The sequence below is a fragment of the Glycine max genome, chromosome 7, assembly GCF_000004515.6.
Source record: "Glycine max cultivar Williams 82 chromosome 7, Glycine_max_v4.0, whole genome shotgun sequence".
NCBI classification, from domain to species: domain Eukaryota; kingdom Viridiplantae; phylum Streptophyta; class Magnoliopsida; order Fabales; family Fabaceae; genus Glycine; species Glycine max.
In genome coordinates, this window is record NC_038243.2 from 35,669,611 (window position 1) to 35,690,368 (window position 20,758).

Here is a 20,758-nt window from a genome sequence, read left to right on the forward strand (position 1 = left end):
AATTTTGATATACCAAAGATTTCTATATTATCAATCAATTAGAAATTGTATCTTTTAAAATATTATTGCAAAAATTAATAATTTTCTCATATATAATAATTGAGAATTAGATGATGATGATATATATATATATATATATATATATATATATATATATATATATATATATATATATATATATATATATATATATATATATATATATAAAGCTAATACATTCTATTTAAGTTTTTTACATTTTTAAACAAATAAGTTTATTATATTTAAGTAATGTGAGATTATATATATGTAAAAAAGAATGATCGTATTGTATGAAAGCTTATTATGTAAACAAACAGTTTTACACTTTTATTCTATCATAAATAATCGTTTAAATTATTTTAAGAGTTAATAAATTTATGATATACATAATGTGTTATATAAATTTTTTTATATTATAACTCTTCTTCTCAAATTCTAATTAAATTCCTTATATTTCCCAACAAATAACTTACTTATATTTGAGTAATATGAGATATAAAAAATTATTGATTGTATTTTGCAAAAGTTTAGTATAATTTTTGTCTTCTGCTTATACCAAAAATTTGTCAATGTTGGTGTGCTATCTATCATGCCGAAAAATACGCCCAACCCCACAAATGTGAGAAACAGCAAAGCAACAAAGTGAAAATGAGAAAGTATTATTATCAGGTAGGTAGGGAAACGAAACTTGCTTTCTTTAATTAAAAGGAAATATATAATGTCCAAAATTAAGGTAAACGAATACGCGAGCTATAATACTTATTCCTTAAGTATGTACAATAATTTTACCCCTATAAAAGAAAAAGGGTTGGTCTAATTAATATATAGTAGCAAAGTGTTACAATTCAAAAGTCACATGTAAACAGGAACAAAGAGGTGTTCCAAGAAACTACAAAACTAGTACTCAATCCCATCTTTTTGCAATCCCAGTTTCACCGATCTCTAGGAGAGGATGGATTATCAGTACATTCTAGGAGGGATTATGGCTTGTAGTTTTGCTTTTTTGTATGTTGTGTACAGTTTTGGAGCAAAGGTCACAGATTCAAGTTCAATACATGTAAAGAGTAATGAATGTGCAAAGATATCATCAGAGAATGGAATATGCTCACATGAGGATGCAGGAAGTGCTGACATCATTATTGTGGGTGCTGGGGTTGCTGGTTCAGCTCTTGCTTGCACTCTTGGAAAGGTAGAAGTAGAAGGCTTCTATTTCCTGCACATGTTTGAGTTTGTGAGTTTCATCATCAGCATGATGGTTTCTCCTGTGTAATAATATATATATATATATATATATATATATATATATATATATATATATATATATATGTATGTATGTATATATATGTTTATGTGTTCCAATGAAAAAGATTAATTGGTGTAAATTAGAGTAATAAATGAAAAGAAGTCTCAATAGGATGAAAGAAAAAGCAGTGAATTTTATGTACAATCATTCAATGAAATTTTGTCCGGGTAGAAATGTAAAAGATATGGCTATACTTATAGGGCACTCTATAGAACATTTTTTTTTACTGATAAAATGTTTTTTTCATTTGCTCTTTTCTCTTCCATTTTCTCAGCAATTAGACAAAGAAAGTATGAAGTTGTGTAAAAAGTCATATAGATCTGTTTATATAGACTTTTGGATCAGTGTCATTGAGAAAGTACTAATGTAACTATTTAACCAGATTCACTTTTGTGTTATAAGGTCCGTGTCACTTATCTATGGTATGGCACTGCAACAGTTGCTTTCTGATAACTTTTATGATATAGAAAATGTTTTGGAGGACCCTCTTAACTTTTGTGTGAATGAAGTATATGTTTGTGTGGCGAATGATCAATAATTTTGCTTCTTTATTGTAGGATGGACGGCGAGTGCATGTAATTGAAAGGGATTTAAGTGAACCTGACAGGATCGTGGGTGAATTGCTACAACCTGGGGGCTATCTTAAGTTAATTGAGTTGGGTCTTGAGGGTAAGCATCCTGAAAATATGACAAGGGTTTAATTTTCAGTGTAAAGATTTTTAGATGGTCAATTAAATAGAAATCACCATAATATTGACTTTTAAAATAATTATTTCAAAAAACAACAATCTTACCATGACAATATATGATCGGATGGTAGTGTAAATAACCATTACCTTATCAGTGCATTCGAATTAAATTCATATCACTATTTTGTATGAATTTAACATATGAAAAAATTCGTAACAATTGAAATATGTATCTTAGTTAACAACTCCCCTGACTCTGCTGGTCAAATTCATAGCTCTTAACAACTGGACCTTCTGAATAATTTCAGATTGTGTGGATGAAATTGATGCTCAGCAAGTCTTTGGCTATGCTCTGTATAAGGATGGCAAAAATACCAAACTCTCTTATCCCTTGGAAAATTTTGGCTCTGATATTTCTGGGAGAAGCTTTCATAATGGCCGTTTCATACAGAGAATGCGAGAAAAGGCTTCATCTCTTCCAAAGTATACCTCTATTTATTATTAAAAGAATAATTTTTCTGATATTTTATTTACTATATTAAGTTCAACATTTGCACTCAAGTTGTATTGAATCCATCGTTTTGGCCCTCTTATTGTCTCATTCTAATTTTCTGCAGTGTAAAATTAGAACAAGGAACTGTCGCATCTCTACTTGAGGAAAAAGGAACCATCACTGGGGTGCACTACAAAACCAAAAGTGGTGAAGAGTTCACAGCAAAGGCTCCCCTCACCATAGTATGTGATGGTTGTTTTTCCAACTTGAGACGTTCTCTTTGCAATCCTAAGGTAAGGGTGCTATGTTTCTTTTCAGTTATATGATAATGTTTTGGTTTTATTCAGACTTTCTAGTTTTCTTTTCTCAACTTTGAATATGAATGAATGGAGGATCCTAAATTATGTTGAGTAAATTACCAATTTTGTTCCTAAAGTATTATTCTTTCCTAAGTAGTCTCTAAAGTAATAAAATCCACCAGTTTATTCCCTAAATTGATGTATTATAGTAAAGTTGAAGGATCAATTTGAAGAGTTTTTAATATTTAAGAGACTAGTAGACTAATTAGCATGATTTATACTATTTGAGGGATTACATATATAGTTTTTGTACTAAAGGACTACTTAGGATAAAGAGTAATATTTCAGGATGAAATTGATGATTTATATTGTATTATTACTCATAAAATGTGGTCATTTTGGCAGGTTGAAGTACCCTCTCATTTTGTTGGTCTGGTCTTGGAGAATTGTAATCTTCCATATGCAAATCATGGACACGTCATCTTAGGTGATCCTTCCCCCATTTTGTTTTATCCCATCAGTAGCACTGAGATTCGCTGTTTGGTTGATGTGCCTGGCCAAAAATTACCTTCCCTTGGTAGTGGTGAAATGGCCCGTTATTTGAAAACTGTGGTAGCTCCTCAGGTACCAACAATATATGTGTGCCTTGACTTCATAACTGTTAACTCTTTCCAAATAATGAACATTCCACATATTCAAACTAGATATACTCTTTATATTTTGACCAACATATGTTTCATACTGTTTCAACTAATGAGGAGTGCTAGGATATACTTTTTTAAGCACTCTCTCCATCTGATCGGTTAAAATTTATCAAAAATTATAAAATCAGAAATGAAAATCATTAAAAATATGATGTTGAATGCACAAAATTTTATCATTTTCAGTAAATCTAAACCAATAAGAAAAGGTGTGTTCAAAAGAGTGTGTCTCAGGATGTGTTCCTGACATTTCTCTTCAACTAATTGAGGAAATTGTGTGTTTTAGGTTCCTCCAGAGCTGTATGATTCATTTATTGCAGCTGTTGACAAAGGAAACATAAGAACCATGCCAAATAGAAGCATGCCTGCCTCACCTTATCCCACACCAGGTGCCCTTCTAATGGGAGATGCCTTCAATATGCGTCACCCTTTAACCGGAGGAGGAATGACTGTGGCTTTATCTGACATTGTTGTGCTAAGGGACTTACTTAAACCCCTTCATGATCTCCATGATGCTTCTGCTCTTTGCAGATACCTTGAATCATTCTACACCCTACGCAAGGTAAACAATAACTTGAGCTTTTGAGATGAATGTTTCCTTGTAGTAACTTAGTGCAAATCCTTAAAGCCAAACAAAATTACACATAAACTTAGTGCAATGCATGATTCTATATGCAGCCTGTAGCATCTACAATAAACACACTAGCCGGGGCATTGTACAAAGTTTTTTGTGCATCTCCTGATCCAGCTAGAAAGGAAATGCGCCAAGCATGTTTCGATTACTTGAGCCTTGGAGGTGTTTTCTCAGATGGACCAATAGCTCTACTCTCTGGTCTAAATCCTCGTCCATTGAGTTTGGTTCTCCATTTCTTCGCCGTCGCTATATATGGTGTTGGCCGCTTGCTCATACCATTTCCTTCTCCAAAACGGATGTGGATTGGAGCTAGATTGATTTCAGTGAGTACTTCTCATTTCCCTTTTTTGCTCAGACAACATATAGAATATTACTATTTCACACATCACTGCTAATCCTTTGCCACTAGTATTGGCAAATAGTGTAACAAATTTTGAGTTTGAATCAATTTTTTTCTTATATGCCAGGGTGCATCAGGCATCATTTTCCCCATTATTAAGGCTGAAGGGGTGAGACAAATGTTCTTCCCAGCAACTGTGCCAGCATATTACAGAACCCCTCCTGTCCATCCATTGAACACACATGAAGGAAATACATGGAATTAATATATAATGGTTCCCTTTTCCCACATTCTTTCCACCTGTAGTATTCCATTTCTGCCATCAAGAATAAGAGAGGGAACTCATTCCATAATTAGGATACTCATTTTGTGCAACTGCAACCAATATTATAGTATAAAAAAAACTTGAATTTGGGACCCGAGAAAGAAGTTCCAAAACTAATCGTGCAATTATTCGAGTTAAAAAATGCTAAGGTTTGTCTTCAATGCAAATTGGTGTTATTATATGGCTACTATTATGGTATATTGGTATTGTATGCATAATCACTTAGATGAGGGGCAAGGTAAGTACACAGTGCAGAAAGAAGTTGTTGTAATGTGACAATTGAAGCAACCACCAAAAGGAAGATAGTATTGCATTTGTCAAAGATTATTATACCTTCATTATTCAATTTAAAAAAATATTTGGACTCTCCTTAAAATGGAACGACTTTCTTCCTTATAAGATGCCACAGAAAATTAAGATGGGCCCACCCACAACATTTCCATTACTTTGCCATCTTACACGCGAGCCAAATAGGATAAAAGAAAAATAAAGTGAGAAAAAAGATAAAATAATAAATAAATTTAGAATGCGGTGAAGGTTCTTTCTTAGGCTCTCCCAAACTGAACTATAAGGATTGGTATTTCTATAGTTATAAATATATCCACTCCCCAGTCCCCACCATCACTTTATTATTAAGTTTTAAAAGTTTATCCTGTCAAAACAAAATTACTGAAACAAAAACAAAGGACATCATAATATCAAATTGTTATTGAAGTTAAGTTATCTTTTAGGGTCCAATCATAAAGTTTGTAAAGATTAAAGTCACACTTAATTTGTGTTTTTTTTTTTTCTGTTTTAATTTTTAAGATTTAAAATATATATATCAAAAAGCAAGTGTCACTATCACCGTAAATGATTTTTTCCTAATTTTTAATCATTCTATTATTAATCTTTCTACTTTCTTTAGGATAAGTATCAAATGCGAAGGAGGATACAATGTTACTTTGATGGTGAAGAAAAAAAATAAAAAAAAAAGTTGTGATTCGAATATTATATTCTGTACTAACAAAAATTAATAAATAATATTTACCGATAAAAAAACATCCAATATATTTTGTTCGTCAAAAAGCATCAAATGGATTTGTTATTCATTCAATACTTTTTTTATAAAAGAATAGGAGAATTTATAAGAGAATAGATCATTACTCTCTTAGAAATATCTTATTCTTAATATAAAAACAGATTTTTGTATGTTTGAGGGCAATACAAAATGTTATGGGAGTGAAGTAGTTAGTGAAGTGACGATAGGACCCCTGACTGACCCAATCAACATTTAATTCAACCCTAACTACAATTCTCTCTCTCTGTCCACTCATATGGCATCGGATCTCACTCTCTCAAGTCTCAACACGCCACCCTCTTCTTCTTATTCAGGTTTCCTTTGATTCCACTCCTCCTCTAAATAGCTCACAACTCCATGCTTTCATGTCTCCGCTTGAATTTAATCCCTTTGTTATGAAGAATTGGGTTCAAGACAAAATTGCTCCCCCCTTAATGGTGGGTTTGTTTGCTTGAGCTAATTCATGTTGTGAACTTGTATGTATGCAACTTTTTTAGCACTTGTTATATATTTTCAGTTACGAAAGCCTTTCTACTCAACAAAATTGATTTTTTTTTCTTTTTGTGGTCTTCTGGCAGTTGGAGCTTGGATCTTAGAGTATCATGTCCTCTAGTTTCTTATGCACTTTTTTTATAATTAAATATTAATAGAGCCTATGATAGGGTATGTTTGATGGAATTAAAACTAGTGGGCGAACACATGGTGGAGTCACATAAGATTTTCCTATAACTAAAGGTTTATACAAAGAGTCAATCTTGTCCTTATCTTGTTACCTTAGTTTTTGACGTTCTTAATCAACATATTCAGAAGCTAGTCCCTTGATGCTTTTATTTTTCCCTTTTTGCAATTGATATAGTTTTAGTGGGAGTGTCAATAGAGGAATTAAATGATAAACTAAAGTTGTGGTCCTTGTGGAGGGAAGCCTTGATACCACATGGCTTCCCTTAAGATTTTGGAGGTGAAAATGAGAGATTATACATTACCATATTCATGCAATTTAGGTATTTTTAATCTACACAAAGCAATGGAGAAATAAAGAGTGATGCAAATCATTGGATTCAGCTAGGGTGGGTGAAACAAAGGAATATTTTTGGTTTATTTGTGGTGTAAAGTTGCATTAGTCCAACTGTTGTGAAAGGGACAACAAGAATCAAAGGTTATAGAAGAAAATATAAGATCAAGAATGAATGTATTAGAGACAAAGTAAAAGTGGCACATATTGAGGAAAAGATGGTAAAAGCCTCAGAAGGTTTAATCTTCTAAGAATACTAATAGAAGCTCCTATTAGTCTAATTAATCAAATGAAGATTAGGTCAGTGCTCAGTAGTAAGAGGCAGTGGAAGACTAGGAAAAAATTTGAATGAAACCATTAAAAAGGATTTAGATTTAAATTGCCTTTATGACAAGCCTCATTTTTTTAGCTGGAGAAAGTTTAGGTTCAGGGGTGGCTACCCCTACCTAGGTTCTGGATTCCCTAAGATCTACAAGTGCTAGTACAAGTATCCTTAAAAATAGCTCACCAACAATGGACCCTAGCTGCATTCAAACCCTGTTCAACTTGAGTTGACACAGTCTAGCCTTACCAATTGTGCCAACCATTGTTGGCCAGGAGAATTGATTTTTGAAAAAACATAAGGAAATCATTTGGTTCATGTACCCAACCCACCTACTGCAAAAAGGCTTTAGTTGTTGACAAACATATCCATAAATTTGTGTCGATGTCTTGGCATGGAATTGTTTATATCTTAATTATAAATTTGTGTAAGAAGTCATCATTGTATTTCTGTAGAGTTCTGCTTGCTTGATGATCCTTAGTTTCTCTTTTACGGAAATCAGTCCCTTTGATTATGTTTAGTATATTTTTTGCAGATTGTCATAACGAGGAAGCTTGTTTGCATATATAATAGAGAAAATGGTATTGTTGTTAGTTTATTACAGGTTTGAGTGGTTGGTTAGTACTTCGTAGAAGTTAGCTGGTAACAACAAATAAGTAAATCTTGACTCTATGGAAGACTACAATTTTTCTGTTGGTCAAGAGTTCCCTGATGTGAAAGCATTCCGGAATGCTATTAAAGAAGCTGCCATTGCACAGCATTTTGAGCTTCGTACTATTAAAAGTGACCTGATTCGCTACTTTGCTAAGTGTGCCTCAGATGGGTGTCCATGGCGGATTCGTGCAGTCAAGCTCCCTAATGCCCCAACATTTACTATTAGAAGTATTGATGGGACTCATACTTGTGGGAGAAATGCAAACAATGGGCACCATCAGGCTTCTGTTGATTGGATTGTGAGTTTCATAGAAGAAAGGTTGCGAGATAACATCAATTATAAACCAAAAGATATTTTACATGACATCCATAAACAATATGGTATAACCATACCATACAAGCAAGCTTGGCGTGCAAAGGAGAGGGGTCTTGCAGCTATATATGGCTCTTCTGAAGAAGGATATTACCTACTTCCTTCATACTGTGAACAAATTAAGAAAACAAATCCTGGAAGTGTTGCTGAGGTATTTACCACTGGTGCAGATAACCGTTTTCAGAGACTTTTTGTTTCCTTTTATGCATCAATTACTGGTTTTGTTAATGGTTGTTTGCCAATTGTTGGACTTGGTGGAATCCAGCTGAAAAGCAAATACCTTAGCACATTGCTTTCAGCAACTTCTTTTGATGCTGATGGAGGGTTGTTTCCACTTGCTTTTGGTGTTGTTGATGTAGAAAATGATGACAGCTGGACATGGTTCCTGTCTGAGTTGCATAAGGTACTTGAGGTGAATACTGAATGCATGCCAGAGTTTATATTTTTGTCAGATGGGCTAAACAGTATTACAGATGCAGTAAGAAGGAAGTTCCCTAGTTCTTCTCATGCATTCTGCATGCGTCACTTGACCGAAAGCATTGGCAAAGAGTTCAAGAACTCTAGGCTTGTCCATCTTCTGTGGAAGGCTTCATATTCCACCACAACCATTGCATTTAAAGAAAAAATGGGTGAAATAGAGGAGGTTTCTCCTGAAGCTGCTAAATGGTTACAACAATTCCATCCTTCTCAATGGGCCCTTGTACATTTTAAAGGGACACGATTTGGCCATCTATCCTCTAACATCGAGGAGTTTAATAAATGGATTCTTGATGCCAGGGAATTACCAATTATTCAGGTGATTGAACGGATTCATAGCAAGCTTAAAACTGAGTTTGATGACAGGCGTTTAAAAAGCAGCTCATGGTGCTCTGTACTTGCCCCATCTGCTGAGAAGCTTATGACTGAAGCCATTAACCGTGCATCTACACATCAAGTCCTTAGATCAAATGAAGTAGAGTTTGAGGTTCTTTCAGCCGATCGATCAGATATTGTAAATATTGGCAGCCATAGCTGTTCCTGCCGTGATTGGCAGCTTAATGGTATTCCATGTTCCCATGCTGCTGCTGCTCTTATCTCTTGTCGAAAGGATGTCTATGCATTTTCCCAGAAGTGTTTTACTGCTGCAAGTTTCAGGGATACCTATGCAGAGACTATACACCCCATCCCCGGAAAACTTGAATGGAGTAAAACAGGCAACTCTTCTATGGATGATAATATCCTTGTTGTAAGGCCACCAAAATTACGGCGACCACCAGGACGCCCTGAGAAACGGATGTGTGTGGATGACCTTAATCGCGAGAAACATACAGTGCATTGTAGTCGGTGTAATCAAACTGGACATTACAAGAGAACTTGTAAAGCAGAGATGATTAATAGTATAGAGCAGTTTTAGTTGTCTGATTTTGTACTTAGTTCACCAAAGAACTAGTTTAGTTTTAACATCTACAGACCCTATGTTTAGGGCATACCTATGATGCAGATCATGTAAAAGTTAGATATATATCACTATTAAATCCGCGGGTGTAATAGAAATGAAGTTTACAACATTGGCAGGTTTGTAATCGAAAGCTATTAATAGTGTCTGAACCATGTGAACTTGGAGAGAGAAAGAGGGTGAAAAAATAAATCCTCCCATGCAATGTGTCCTTTTATGATATGTCTGGACAACAGTACATTATTTTTAACGCTAAATACAACTTCCTTTTCGTAATGGTAGCGTGCGTTAATAAAACCAAGATGGGTGCATGTGAATTTTAATTTAAACAAAATTATCTTATTGACGAGCCGGGACTTGCAAGCCTTCTAACTGAATCATCTAACCAAGTTAAATTGCTAGAGTTTGACATTTTTCATAGAAGATAAGGCAAGAGATTTACATCATCATCTAAGTTGTAGCATAGAAGATAAAGCAAACAATAGCAAAATAAACGTGTCCTCAATTGATAAACACTGTCTTTACATCTTAATCTAAATTCCAAGGAAAATCAACTGCATTATTTAAATAAGACAGACCCTAGCTTCAGTCCAAGAGAATACAACTCTTGAAACCAAATGAGATATAAATTCTAAATTCACTTGTATAGCTGCTTGAACCTTCTGCATGCCTCCAAGACATTTTCCCTGTGACCAAAGGCACTAACCCTGATGAAACCTTCACCACCAGGTCCAAAACCGCTGCCAGGAGTTGTAACCACATGAGTCTTCTCGAGAATCTCAGCGAATACATCCCATGAGCTTCGGCCGGGAAAATGGACCCATACATATGGTGCATCTTTCCCTCCATAGACTTTAAACCCAAGAGAATCAAATGTCTCCATTATAATGTCGGTATTTTCTTTGTAGAATCCAATAACATCTCGCATAGCCTGCATTCAAATGCAGCAAGCAAGCCTATAATGTAACTTGTTCTTTGAAAATACATCAGTTAAAGAAAACCACCTCAGTCTAGAAATATAGTAGCTGAAAAGGCCAGTGAAATAGAGCAAAAGCATGTGATGTTTAATATTTAAGAATAATTGGAGTTACAGAAGCATCAAAGGGGTATACAACGTTGACATTGGTGGACAATTTCTTACTGGTGGGAGAAGGGGGCAGAATGACAGAGGTCCATTTCAATAATGAAAGGAAATTTTCTTTCTATTTTTAGCAATAAAACAAAACAACAACTGACCTTAAGACCGTCTGGTGAAAGGCAAGCCAGACCACCTGCCTGGGAAATATTTGATGCACCATTGAAACAAGTGCATACAATACGGTTGAAGTCCTTGGCAACAGGAAATCCATCAGAAAACAGCAACTGCTTTGGAACCACAGTCCAACCCAATCGGACTCCAGTGAACCCAGCATACTTGCTAAATGATGAAGTCTCGATGGCAACCTGCAATTGGCAATAAGATGTTATGCACATTGATATGCAACAGAAATCCATGGTATTTACAGAGACATCAAAAGAAGACTTAGTTGATTTACAGTTTTTTTTGCCATATTTTTTATATATATAAAAATAAAATTGACCAACAATCCCTTGGTATAGCAAAAAGACTAATCATCCAAAATATCTAGCATGTATTGTGAAAAAAAATAGAAATCACTTGCAAAAGCAGATACACATTTACTGCTACCAAAATATTCAGTAGCAGGCAAAATAGCACACTCAAATGTAGTTTCAATAAATTAGTCAATAGTGCAACTAAAATAATTCATGAGTTTGACATGTTCTATTATAGAAATTCTCTCATCTATCTCCTCCAAAAGTTGAGATGCATGAGTTAAATTTTAACTTATGGAAAAAGCTTGATTCATTTTCCTTTTTATTTTCTTCTTCTATAAGTGCTTATGGAGAAGTTTATCTTAATAGGGTTAGGGTCGCAACAGTATTCTACCGAAATGAGCAATCAAACTCTTCCCAGATATACCACAGTGCAAGTGGATAGATTCATCATTTAGGTCAAACTAAATAATCCCCATCACTCAAACCACAAGATTTTCAGGAAGTAAAATGCTATTTAGATAGGAAGTTAAATTTAAGTTCTAGCACCTGCCACAAGTACTCATGTTATGGTGGCAATTAGTTTGTAACCAAGAACCCACCAAATGCTACAGATCATAGTCATTGTTAAAGAGTGAAAATAGAGACCAGTCTTTAAACATCAAATTATCAGGGATATACTGACCTCTTTGGCTCCAGGAATTTCAAAAATAGAGCGAGGGTTGTCACCAGAAATATACATTGCATAAGCTGAATCATGGATTACTATAGAACCATTGTCCTTAGCAAACTGAACGAGTTGGGTCAGTTGTTCCCTTGTTGCCGCAGCACCAGTAGGATTGTTCGGAGAACAGAAAAAAATTATGTCTGGTCGAGAAATTGAAGATAAATCAGGGAAGAAACCATTTTCCGGATTACACCTCATGTATTCAATGTTTGCAAACTTCTCAACATCCTTCTGGTAGAGGCCAGTCTGGCCCATAATTACACTTGAATCTACATATGCCTGCAAATATAACAGAGAACAACTACAAGAGATAAAGGGCTAGAAACTTGAACAGAATAAAAGTGGTATTCCATCATGACCCTATTTCCTATATATTATTTCATTTGTAATTTTATACCAAATTCATTTTCAAAAGAACTTGATATGATTTGAGTTCAATAAAGTCTCGCATAATTCCAAAAAGTAAACTGAATGTCTACAAACATTTTTCCAACCAAAGTTTCAACACAGTTTATAAGATCATATTTAGTTCAGCTTATTTTAGAGAAGATTTCATTTCTACTTACCATCTTCCTGAAAGAGCATTTGAAAAACAAAATCATTTCTCAAAAATAATAGTTACCAAACATGGGCAAACAAATAATCCCCCATGAAGAAAACACCAATCCCACAGCAGCTTTATTCATTAGTTGTAAAAATGGAGTGACAATCAAATATTCATCAGGAAAAAAAAAAAAAAGATAGCCAAAAGCTTTCCTAAGTGTGTAATAATCATAATTGTTTAGGTATGCAGTCACATAATGGTTATTCTCGCTCTTCTAAAATCTGTGTGTATCGAAAGCCTGAGTTAAATCTTCTCATTCCAGCAAAACTATCAAAGAACTAGCTATTAATTTATCTCTTTATCAGATATGGAAAGGACAACAATGTCCAGTATATTAAGATAGAAAATCATACATCATTTCAAAATGAAAGAAATTACGAATCAAAGCTAAAAATTAATCAAAGACATTGATTGGAGTTTTCCATGTGTCTACATATGTTAATAGACATTCTTCTCATTGAAGGTTTGCTAACTATATTGAAAAATCATTTCTTGAAAAAATTAAAATCATTCTTTCAAGTCTTATCTTATATGAACAAAGAAACTTGCTGATTCAACTACTTCCTGTTGCATCATAGAGCATAAACCAAATTGAATGGGTTAAAATTAGTCAGCATCTCACCCATTAAATCAATGAGATGTAACAATAGGAACAAAACTAAAGTCTCCATTTTTGGCATATTGAAGCATAAATGAGTGCTTAAGCAACTGATGAGAAAATCATTTTAAACAATGACAGAGATATGAATTACCGGGTATGAAGGGTCTTGCACAGCCATTTTTACATTTGACCCAAAGACAATCTGCCACAAAATGAAAATAGAAGAATATTTAGTTCAATTGAGGAAGTACTTATTGATCATGGCCAATACCCAATTAATATTCCAACCCCCAGCCCTCATCCCCAACAAGGAGAATATTTTAAACTAAATCAGAATAAGTGGTCCAGCTAAAAGAGCACGATAGGCAGAAAAGGTGATTTAAGAAGGATATCATATATTTAAATAATAACAAAAAAAAGACAAATGAACCTGGAGACGAGATATATCACACTTTGCTCCATCTGAGACAAATATATCATCCTCTTCTATGCCAAGATCGCTGTAAAATGTTGAAGCAAGTGCCCTTCTTAATGGCTGCATAGATTAGAGATGTCATTATCTGATCAAATTCCCCCAAAGGGTAAACATCAACATCAATTGCAAGGATTAAACTTAGGCACTTGGCACCCCTCATTACAGAGACATTTTTTTTATATATGATTACAAAGACAGTGCTTTCTTGTCATCTCAATTCTCTCAAAGATAATATATAAATTAAAAGAAAAAAAAATAAAACGATGGATGAAAGGTACATGACATACAATACAAGGTTAACTACACACCCTCAAAACATGATCTAATGTGGAAAATTTTCAGACCCAATTTTGTTACGAGGCTCAAGCCATGACTTCATCTTCCAGTAAAACTTCTTGAAGTGCACAACAAACTTATGTTGACTCAACTAAAAGGGGAAAATATCAAAATTTCTTCCTGAAATATTTCAAGGATCAAGAAAAGAAAAGTAACTGCATGCTGATAACATAAAAAATAAAATAAATTTATTTTTTGCTTATCACAGAAGAATTATTTTTACAATTGATACCAGACAGCAATCGTAAAACAGAAAAAAAAAAAAAAAAAAAAGGTCTACTAACTAGCAAGTATCAACAAGGGTGGAAAACTGTACAACTGGCCTTCAATTTGATGAGTGTTGGAAAAGTAGTAAGTACACAAAATTAAAAATGAAAAAATAGGAAAAATCATACTGAAGATGTCAAAGCAACATACCTTTTCACCTTGTTCAGCTCCATACCCACTGTATCCTTCTATAGTTGACAATGCATGTGATCTCTGATTAAAAGGGAAAAAACAACATTTACATGTGCTTAGTTAGAAATAGGTGAAGCAAAGGTATTATTTAATAGAATTCATAAAGTATTATGCAAAATTAACACTTCGATAAGAAAATATACCTACAAAATATTACATATTTATATATAAAAAAGATAAACAGATACAAAAGCAATTAGACATCGAAGGAATTATAACCAAAATTAAAACTATTTTAAAAAAAAAAAAACAATGTATGACGTGGTACTATAATGAAATTCACCAGTAATCAAAGAGCTCCAACCTCAACACAGAAATGGTAATTACTTTCAAAAAAAGAAAAAGAAAAAATACCACATTTACTGCCCAATGTCCAAGCATTAAAGATATATCAGCTTTGTTCAGATCAAAGTTCTACCTTTGACATTGCATCAGTTATGACTTCAGGAATAGGTTCAGTTGTATCACCAATTCCAAGGCTTATTACTTTAGCATCAGGGTACTTCAGCAAGTGTGCAGACCTTCTTCTAGCAATCTATTTTTTTAAAATAAAATTGCAAAAAGAAAAGGTCAGTGACATGAAAGGCAGGAAAGTAATTACATATCATATAAAGAATTAATCTCAAAGTTGGAGTGTGTGAAAGAGAGACAAAGATATACGCATTCATTGATTATTACAATTGTATATAAATAAAACAGTAGAATGAATCAGTAAAATAGTACATATTTTTCTAATTCTCCCTTATTTATCCTTTTTTGAGGTAGAAAAGAAAAGCAAATTTCAAGGGTAAAACAATGATACAACATCTCATTTCAAAAAAATTAATCAGTTTTTACTTTTAAAAATCATATGATTAGTTGTTGACCAAAGGCATCATTTGTTAAGGTTACATGTATGGCTCCAAAAGAACATCAATTCTGATGAAGTAGAAATGACTTGACTTACCCAGAGTAAAGATTAAAAGAGGAGATTGATCACAAAATGCAGTGGTTAAAATGTTCAAAAGTTTTTCCTTCTTTATTCAATAACTTGTTATTTCACTGGAAAAAGACATGGAATCCTTCATCTTGTATTATGAGGCACCTGCTTAATACAATTCCAACCTACTTCTACATATGAATGGCTGGACCGGGACATGGACAACTATTCCGAAAACTAAAAGCTTTTCACAGAGTGGGATTAGACACGTACAGTAACACAAAATATTTATGAACAGTTCAAGAATATTTTCAAAAACATAGCATCCCATTTGGAGGAAAAGCATGTATGATGAATGAAAACAACACAGTCAAAACTCAACTGGCATGCCAAATGAACTATGCACTGACTGATAATCAAACTAAGAGCTTGGTTTCTGAACAAAATAAAAGGAGAAGAACAAGACCAAAAACAGAAAGATCAAGTAAGCATTGCATACCTCAGGAAAGAGATAGCCAGCTTGAAGTTTCCCCATATTTGGATTGCGAGTGACCCCTGTCTTGTAGGCTTCAAAGTGAAAAAGGAGGACAAAAAATAATTATCTCACTCAAAAATCATATCTCTAATGTTTAGTCAAACAGGCCAACTTGCATGCTCCTTTTCAAAACTATACCAATTCAGCAACCTTTCCAACATACAATCTACTATACAACTAAAACAGCCAGGAAATGGCCACTAAAAATATGATTTCATAAACTTGTCAACTACAAATTGTAAAAAAGCAACCACTGACCAGAGCTACGCACCCTATTATAAACATTGCCTAATCACAAGAAAAAACAAAGATTTTAAAGGGTAATTATATGAGGACACTTCCACATAATGAACACTCCATTAGCACATTATTTCTCTCTATCTCTCTTCTCACACTAGGTGCCACTTAGCATGGTGGTATCCATGCATCATTTTCCATTTCTAAAATAGAAAAGGGAAGATTTCAAGGTACCGGTCTCAGCTTCGGGTGTGGCAACGCATTTGCAAATGCTCACGCTCTTCACAGGCAACGAAACCTGTCCTCTGCAGCACCCAAAGGGACACCCCACAAATAAAATTCAACACTTTTAATGCTAAACGGATAAAAGATGCAAATTTGAATCAACCCAGCAAAAAAAAACATTAGGGAGTAGGATCCCATCTTTCTGGGGAACAAAAGTGTCAAAAAGGAACAAAGTGAGGTTAAGTGAAAGTAAGGACCTGGAATTGAAGGAAGAGGGAGCTAAGAAAGCAGAGGAAGAAGAAGAGAGTGAAGTGGTGAGGCTGTGCGTTATAGACATTGTGGGATTGAAGTGAAGAATGCGTCGATCAACCACAGAGCTGCGGCGTTCAGTATTTTGTGACGAGGCAGGCTATGCTGCATTTGCTGTAAACCCTATCAAAATAACAATTTTCAGGTTCAAAAATTTTGATACACTGTTAGTTTTGTGGGTTTTGCTTCAAATTAAGGCTATAATCCGCAAGTCACTTTAGCTATTATTAGCTTAACGTATTTTCGGTCAACTGAAAAATTAATAATTAAGAGTTAAAAGTTGATAATTGGAAGATAAAGATGTAACTTATTAAATTATAAATATTTAATAAAAATTAATCGATAAAATAATTGAAAAATATAAAATGACATAAAAATAATAAAATTATAATTTATTTAAAAATAATAACTAAAAAATTAAATAAATATATTAAAAATAAGAATAAAAGAAAATATAAAGAATTAAAAGCTAACATTTTAAAAATTTTCACTTCAAATAGCAAGTTAACAGATGTTAAAAGTTACTTAAAAAAAATTTGTTTAGTGAATAATAAACCGTCTAATTGAGTATTTCACAAAATTAGTTAAAAAATTAATTAGAGATCGAAAAAAATTGAAAAATTAACTTATTAAATTATAAATATTTAATAAAACTAATTGTTTAAGATGCTGAAAAATAATTAAAGCATAATTTATTTTAAAAATATAATTAAAAATTAAATAAGTATATTAAGAATAAAAATAAAAAAATATAAATACTATAAGTTAACGTTAACACCGTGGCCACGAACATGTCGTGTAAGAATCGTATTTTTTTATTTTGGATGAAATGTTTGTTTAAATTTAGAAGCAATAGAATATGAACTAACAAAGTTTTATAATTATTGTGTAAGAATACACATGTGTAGAAATTACTTAATTTTTTACATGTTATTTAAATTTAAATTTGGGCAACTTATACTAAATTATACTTTAAATCTAAGTTATCTGTCATCACTCATCATGCCTAATACAATCAATCGAATCGAATTTTATAACAGTTTTAGTAAATGGTTGTAGAATTCAATAAGAATATTGAATAACCAATGCAAATTCATTTTTGTTCAATTAATTTACAAATTTATTGTAGAGTATAAAGTTTAATAGGCAAATATTACAAAAGTTTTTATACTATCAAGTAACAAGTGAATTGATGAAAAATTATTTGTAGTTTCATTTTTAAAGTAATAATTATAATTATTATAAAATTATCATATATAATAATTTGTAATTAGATAATAATGTGATAAATCTTTATTTTATCAGTGTATATTATTCATATTCATATATTATATTGAATATATTTAATATTCGTCCCATTTTAAGGTGAATATGGGTGGTAGGAAGAAAAAAGAAAAGTAAAAACAAGAAAATAATAGGATAAAAGGTTAGTTTGTCTCTTAATGTGTAGATAATACTCTAGTTTTTGGGAAAAAACAAAAATTCTTATTTAATACTTGAATGTATACAAAGTATGATAATTGCGTCTTGTTGTGTAACTAAATGTTACATTATTCCTAAAAAAATATAATTTTAATGTTAAATTAATTCTTAAATATTATAGTTTAATGTCAAAATGGTGCAAGATGTAACTATCACACTTTTTACACATTGATTCAAGAGTATATTAGAATTTTTGTTCTTTAAAAAATAACAATTAGCATTTTGTATATCAAAGGATTAAAATGATTATTTATCTAAAATGATTATGTGAAATTTTGGTTTTTAATGACATATGATTTATGTAGTCAAGCTGATATAAAGGAGTAAAGGTTTTGTTATTGTTGTAGAGACAGAAAATGATTAATTTGACAAGTAATTAATGTGATAGGAAAGGAAGAGAAATATATGAAAACAAAAATAAAAAATCATATAAAAAGAAAGTAAGTGTATTATTATAATAATCCTTTTGTGTTAGAAGTATGTACAATTTTTATTTGGATTTCAATATGTATTAACAATTTAATATTATACGTTATATAAAAAACAATTTGATATTATAAGAAAGAGAGATTGGCCAATAAAAATTAATTTAGTTGGTAAGAATTGGAACCATAGATCTTGTGTGTGGACGAGTTATAAGTATTAAGTATTTTTTCAGACTTAAACATTTCCTAACCCTATTGAGTCTCACAAACCCAACTCATAAACTTATGTAACAAAAAAATTACTTAAAGAGAGATCATATGTTATTTTCCTTTAATGCAATTAATTATGATCGGGATTAATTAATTCTTAAGGGTTAATTGTAGTGTGTAAATATATTTTTGTTGTCACCATAATATTGATGTAGAATATTTATCTACTAATATTTAATTTGTGAAGAAACTTGATTAGTCATATTTTTTAACCAAATTTTTTCATATATAAGACTGAGATAAAAATTTTACTTAAGAGAATGTAACCAGTTTCACTCAGACAGTCGACACATTGACATTGATATGTGTGTTTTAATGCTATTCAGTTACAATCAATGTTCTAATTAAACGTACTTTCATTACTGACTTTATTTATCAGTTACAGACATACGGTTTTTTTTTTCCTGAATACATACGGGTTTTCTAAAGCATTAATATTTTGGCAACAAAAACGTCATTTTCATAAAAAAATTTAAAACAAAAAATGTTAAAAGCAACTTGGGTTTCAATCAACAAAAAAAAAAAAAAAATCTTCTTGAACTAAACAATCATTGAGGCAGAGGTGCAGTGATCTACCAGAATACTCTATCATATCAAAGCCAATAATGATGCTGCTATAAGAGATTTTGAGTGTCAAGTGTTGACAGCAGCCTCATGCTTAATTCAAGCTACATTTTACAAGTACAACAGATCCAAAATGGCACGTCCTATGGTATACGTATGTTTCACACAAGTCCAAATCATGACAGATTGTGAAACATATCCGTTTCCTTGTACAAAACGTAACAGACATTATTTTTAGCATATGAAACCGGTTTTTGCTGATAAATTTTGGAGGAGTATCCGTTCTTGTCAACTAGTTTAAGGACCTTAGACTGCTCCCATTCCTCCGGGCTCTGATAGGATTGGTCGTTCTAGGTTGATTGGTAATGCTGCCGTAAGGAACTATGCTTGACATAAACAGGAAATGATTAAAAAAAACTCTATGATTTGAGTTTGATACATAATGCACCAAAAATAACTAAAAGTTAATATGTGACTCACGTTTGAGTTATCTGGATGTGAATCCAAACACGCTAAAATACTTACGTTGATAGTCCTAAATTTATGTCAAGTTGTGTTTGATATTTTTTCAAAAGTGGTGCTATATATGAAATAGGCAAATATATTGGTACAAATCAAAACAAAATGTATCAACAGGGTTAGGTCTAGTGACAAAGGTTAGTCATTAGCGTGTATCTCGGTGAATTAAAGTTTGAATCCATGTTTGCGTAGTTTTGTGTGATTTTTTGTGTTTTTTATTGAGTGTGTGATTGAAATGTTGCAATGGAAAGATTAAAAACCAGCTCAAGATGTAGTAATTCAAACAAAGAAGCCGCAAATGGCTGTTGTGTAAACAACAGTAAATCTATGGTACATTGGTTACACTATGTATTTAGTTTGAGGGGAGAATTTTTTCATATCGTAGTAAAATAAAATTAAAGTAAAAGAAATAAGATTTTCACCTCTTTTCATCCGGAAGTTTTCGTGAAAAACTAATTAAAAAAATATTTTTAGAAAATATCATTTCTCAAACATGTTATTTTTTAAAATACATATCAAACATGATTTTTAAAGCTATGATTCTCAGGAAGTCACAAACTTATCTTCTACCAAATGTTCCCTGAGGGAAAATGGACATCATGTGTTGCTGGAAAAATTGAAACCACTGAGCCTGTTCAAGGAGAAGGATTATTCCTTGCCATGGATGTTAGACAAATGATATGGGAATTCAAGAGGGGCTGAATTAAGAATTGGGAAATTTAGCATTCGTAATTTATCATTGCTAGGATTTTCAATTATTTTTTAGACTTAATTACAAATTTTACTATCAAACTTTTATTATTTTATAAATTTTATCATTCAAGTTTTATTTTTTAAAAATTTTATCACTAAAGTT

The 20,758-nt window shown here is 32.4% G+C and overlaps 3 protein-coding genes across 6 annotated transcripts; 2 read left to right on the forward strand and 1 right to left on the reverse strand.

Moving 5' to 3' along the window:
- Positions 1 to 670: 670 nt before the first annotated feature.
- On the forward strand, positions 671 to 4,972 carry LOC100800329 (squalene monooxygenase SE1). 2 transcript variants are annotated; one of them, XM_003529227.5, is made up of 8 exons: positions 671 to 1,210; positions 1,882 to 1,993; positions 2,322 to 2,496; positions 2,631 to 2,799; positions 3,211 to 3,429; positions 3,793 to 4,068; positions 4,185 to 4,463; positions 4,608 to 4,972. In XM_003529227.5, the coding sequence occupies exons 1-8, from the start codon at positions 974 to 976 to the stop codon at positions 4,743 to 4,745; spliced, it is 1,605 nt and encodes a 534-aa protein (XP_003529275.1). In that variant the 5' UTR covers positions 671 to 973; the 3' UTR covers positions 4,746 to 4,972. The 2 variants fall into 2 exon arrangements, with proteins under 2 accessions (XP_003529275.1, XP_006583782.1); XM_006583719.4 differs by having other exon boundaries at positions 829 to 1,252.
- A 1,037-nt stretch (positions 4,973 to 6,009) lies between these two features.
- Positions 6,010 to 9,773, forward strand: LOC100800865 (uncharacterized). 3 transcript variants are annotated; one of them, XM_006583720.4, is made up of 2 exons: positions 6,010 to 6,302; positions 7,735 to 9,773. In XM_006583720.4, the coding sequence occupies exon 2, from the start codon at positions 7,871 to 7,873 to the stop codon at positions 9,617 to 9,619; it is 1,749 nt and encodes a 582-aa protein (XP_006583783.1). In that variant the 5' UTR covers positions 6,010 to 6,302; positions 7,735 to 7,870; the 3' UTR covers positions 9,620 to 9,773. The 3 variants fall into 3 exon arrangements, with proteins under 3 accessions (XP_006583783.1, XP_006583784.1, XP_003529276.1); XM_006583721.4 differs by having other exon boundaries at positions 6,010 to 6,179; XM_003529228.5 differs by lacking the exon at positions 6,010 to 6,302 and adding an exon at positions 6,321 to 6,341.
- Positions 9,774 to 10,143: 370 nt separating this feature from the next.
- On the reverse strand, positions 10,144 to 16,821 carry LOC100801405 (LL-diaminopimelate aminotransferase, chloroplastic). The gene is made up of 10 exons (XM_003529229.5): positions 16,591 to 16,821; positions 16,343 to 16,413; positions 15,836 to 15,903; positions 14,836 to 14,952; positions 14,376 to 14,438; positions 13,578 to 13,682; positions 13,299 to 13,349; positions 11,901 to 12,221; positions 10,898 to 11,104; positions 10,144 to 10,592 (listed from the first exon to the last, which is right to left on the reverse strand). The coding sequence occupies exons 1-10, from the start codon at positions 16,668 to 16,670 to the stop codon at positions 10,299 to 10,301; spliced, it is 1,377 nt and encodes a 458-aa protein (XP_003529277.1). The 5' UTR covers positions 16,671 to 16,821; the 3' UTR covers positions 10,144 to 10,298.
- Between the last annotated feature and the right edge of the window lie 3,937 nt (positions 16,822 to 20,758).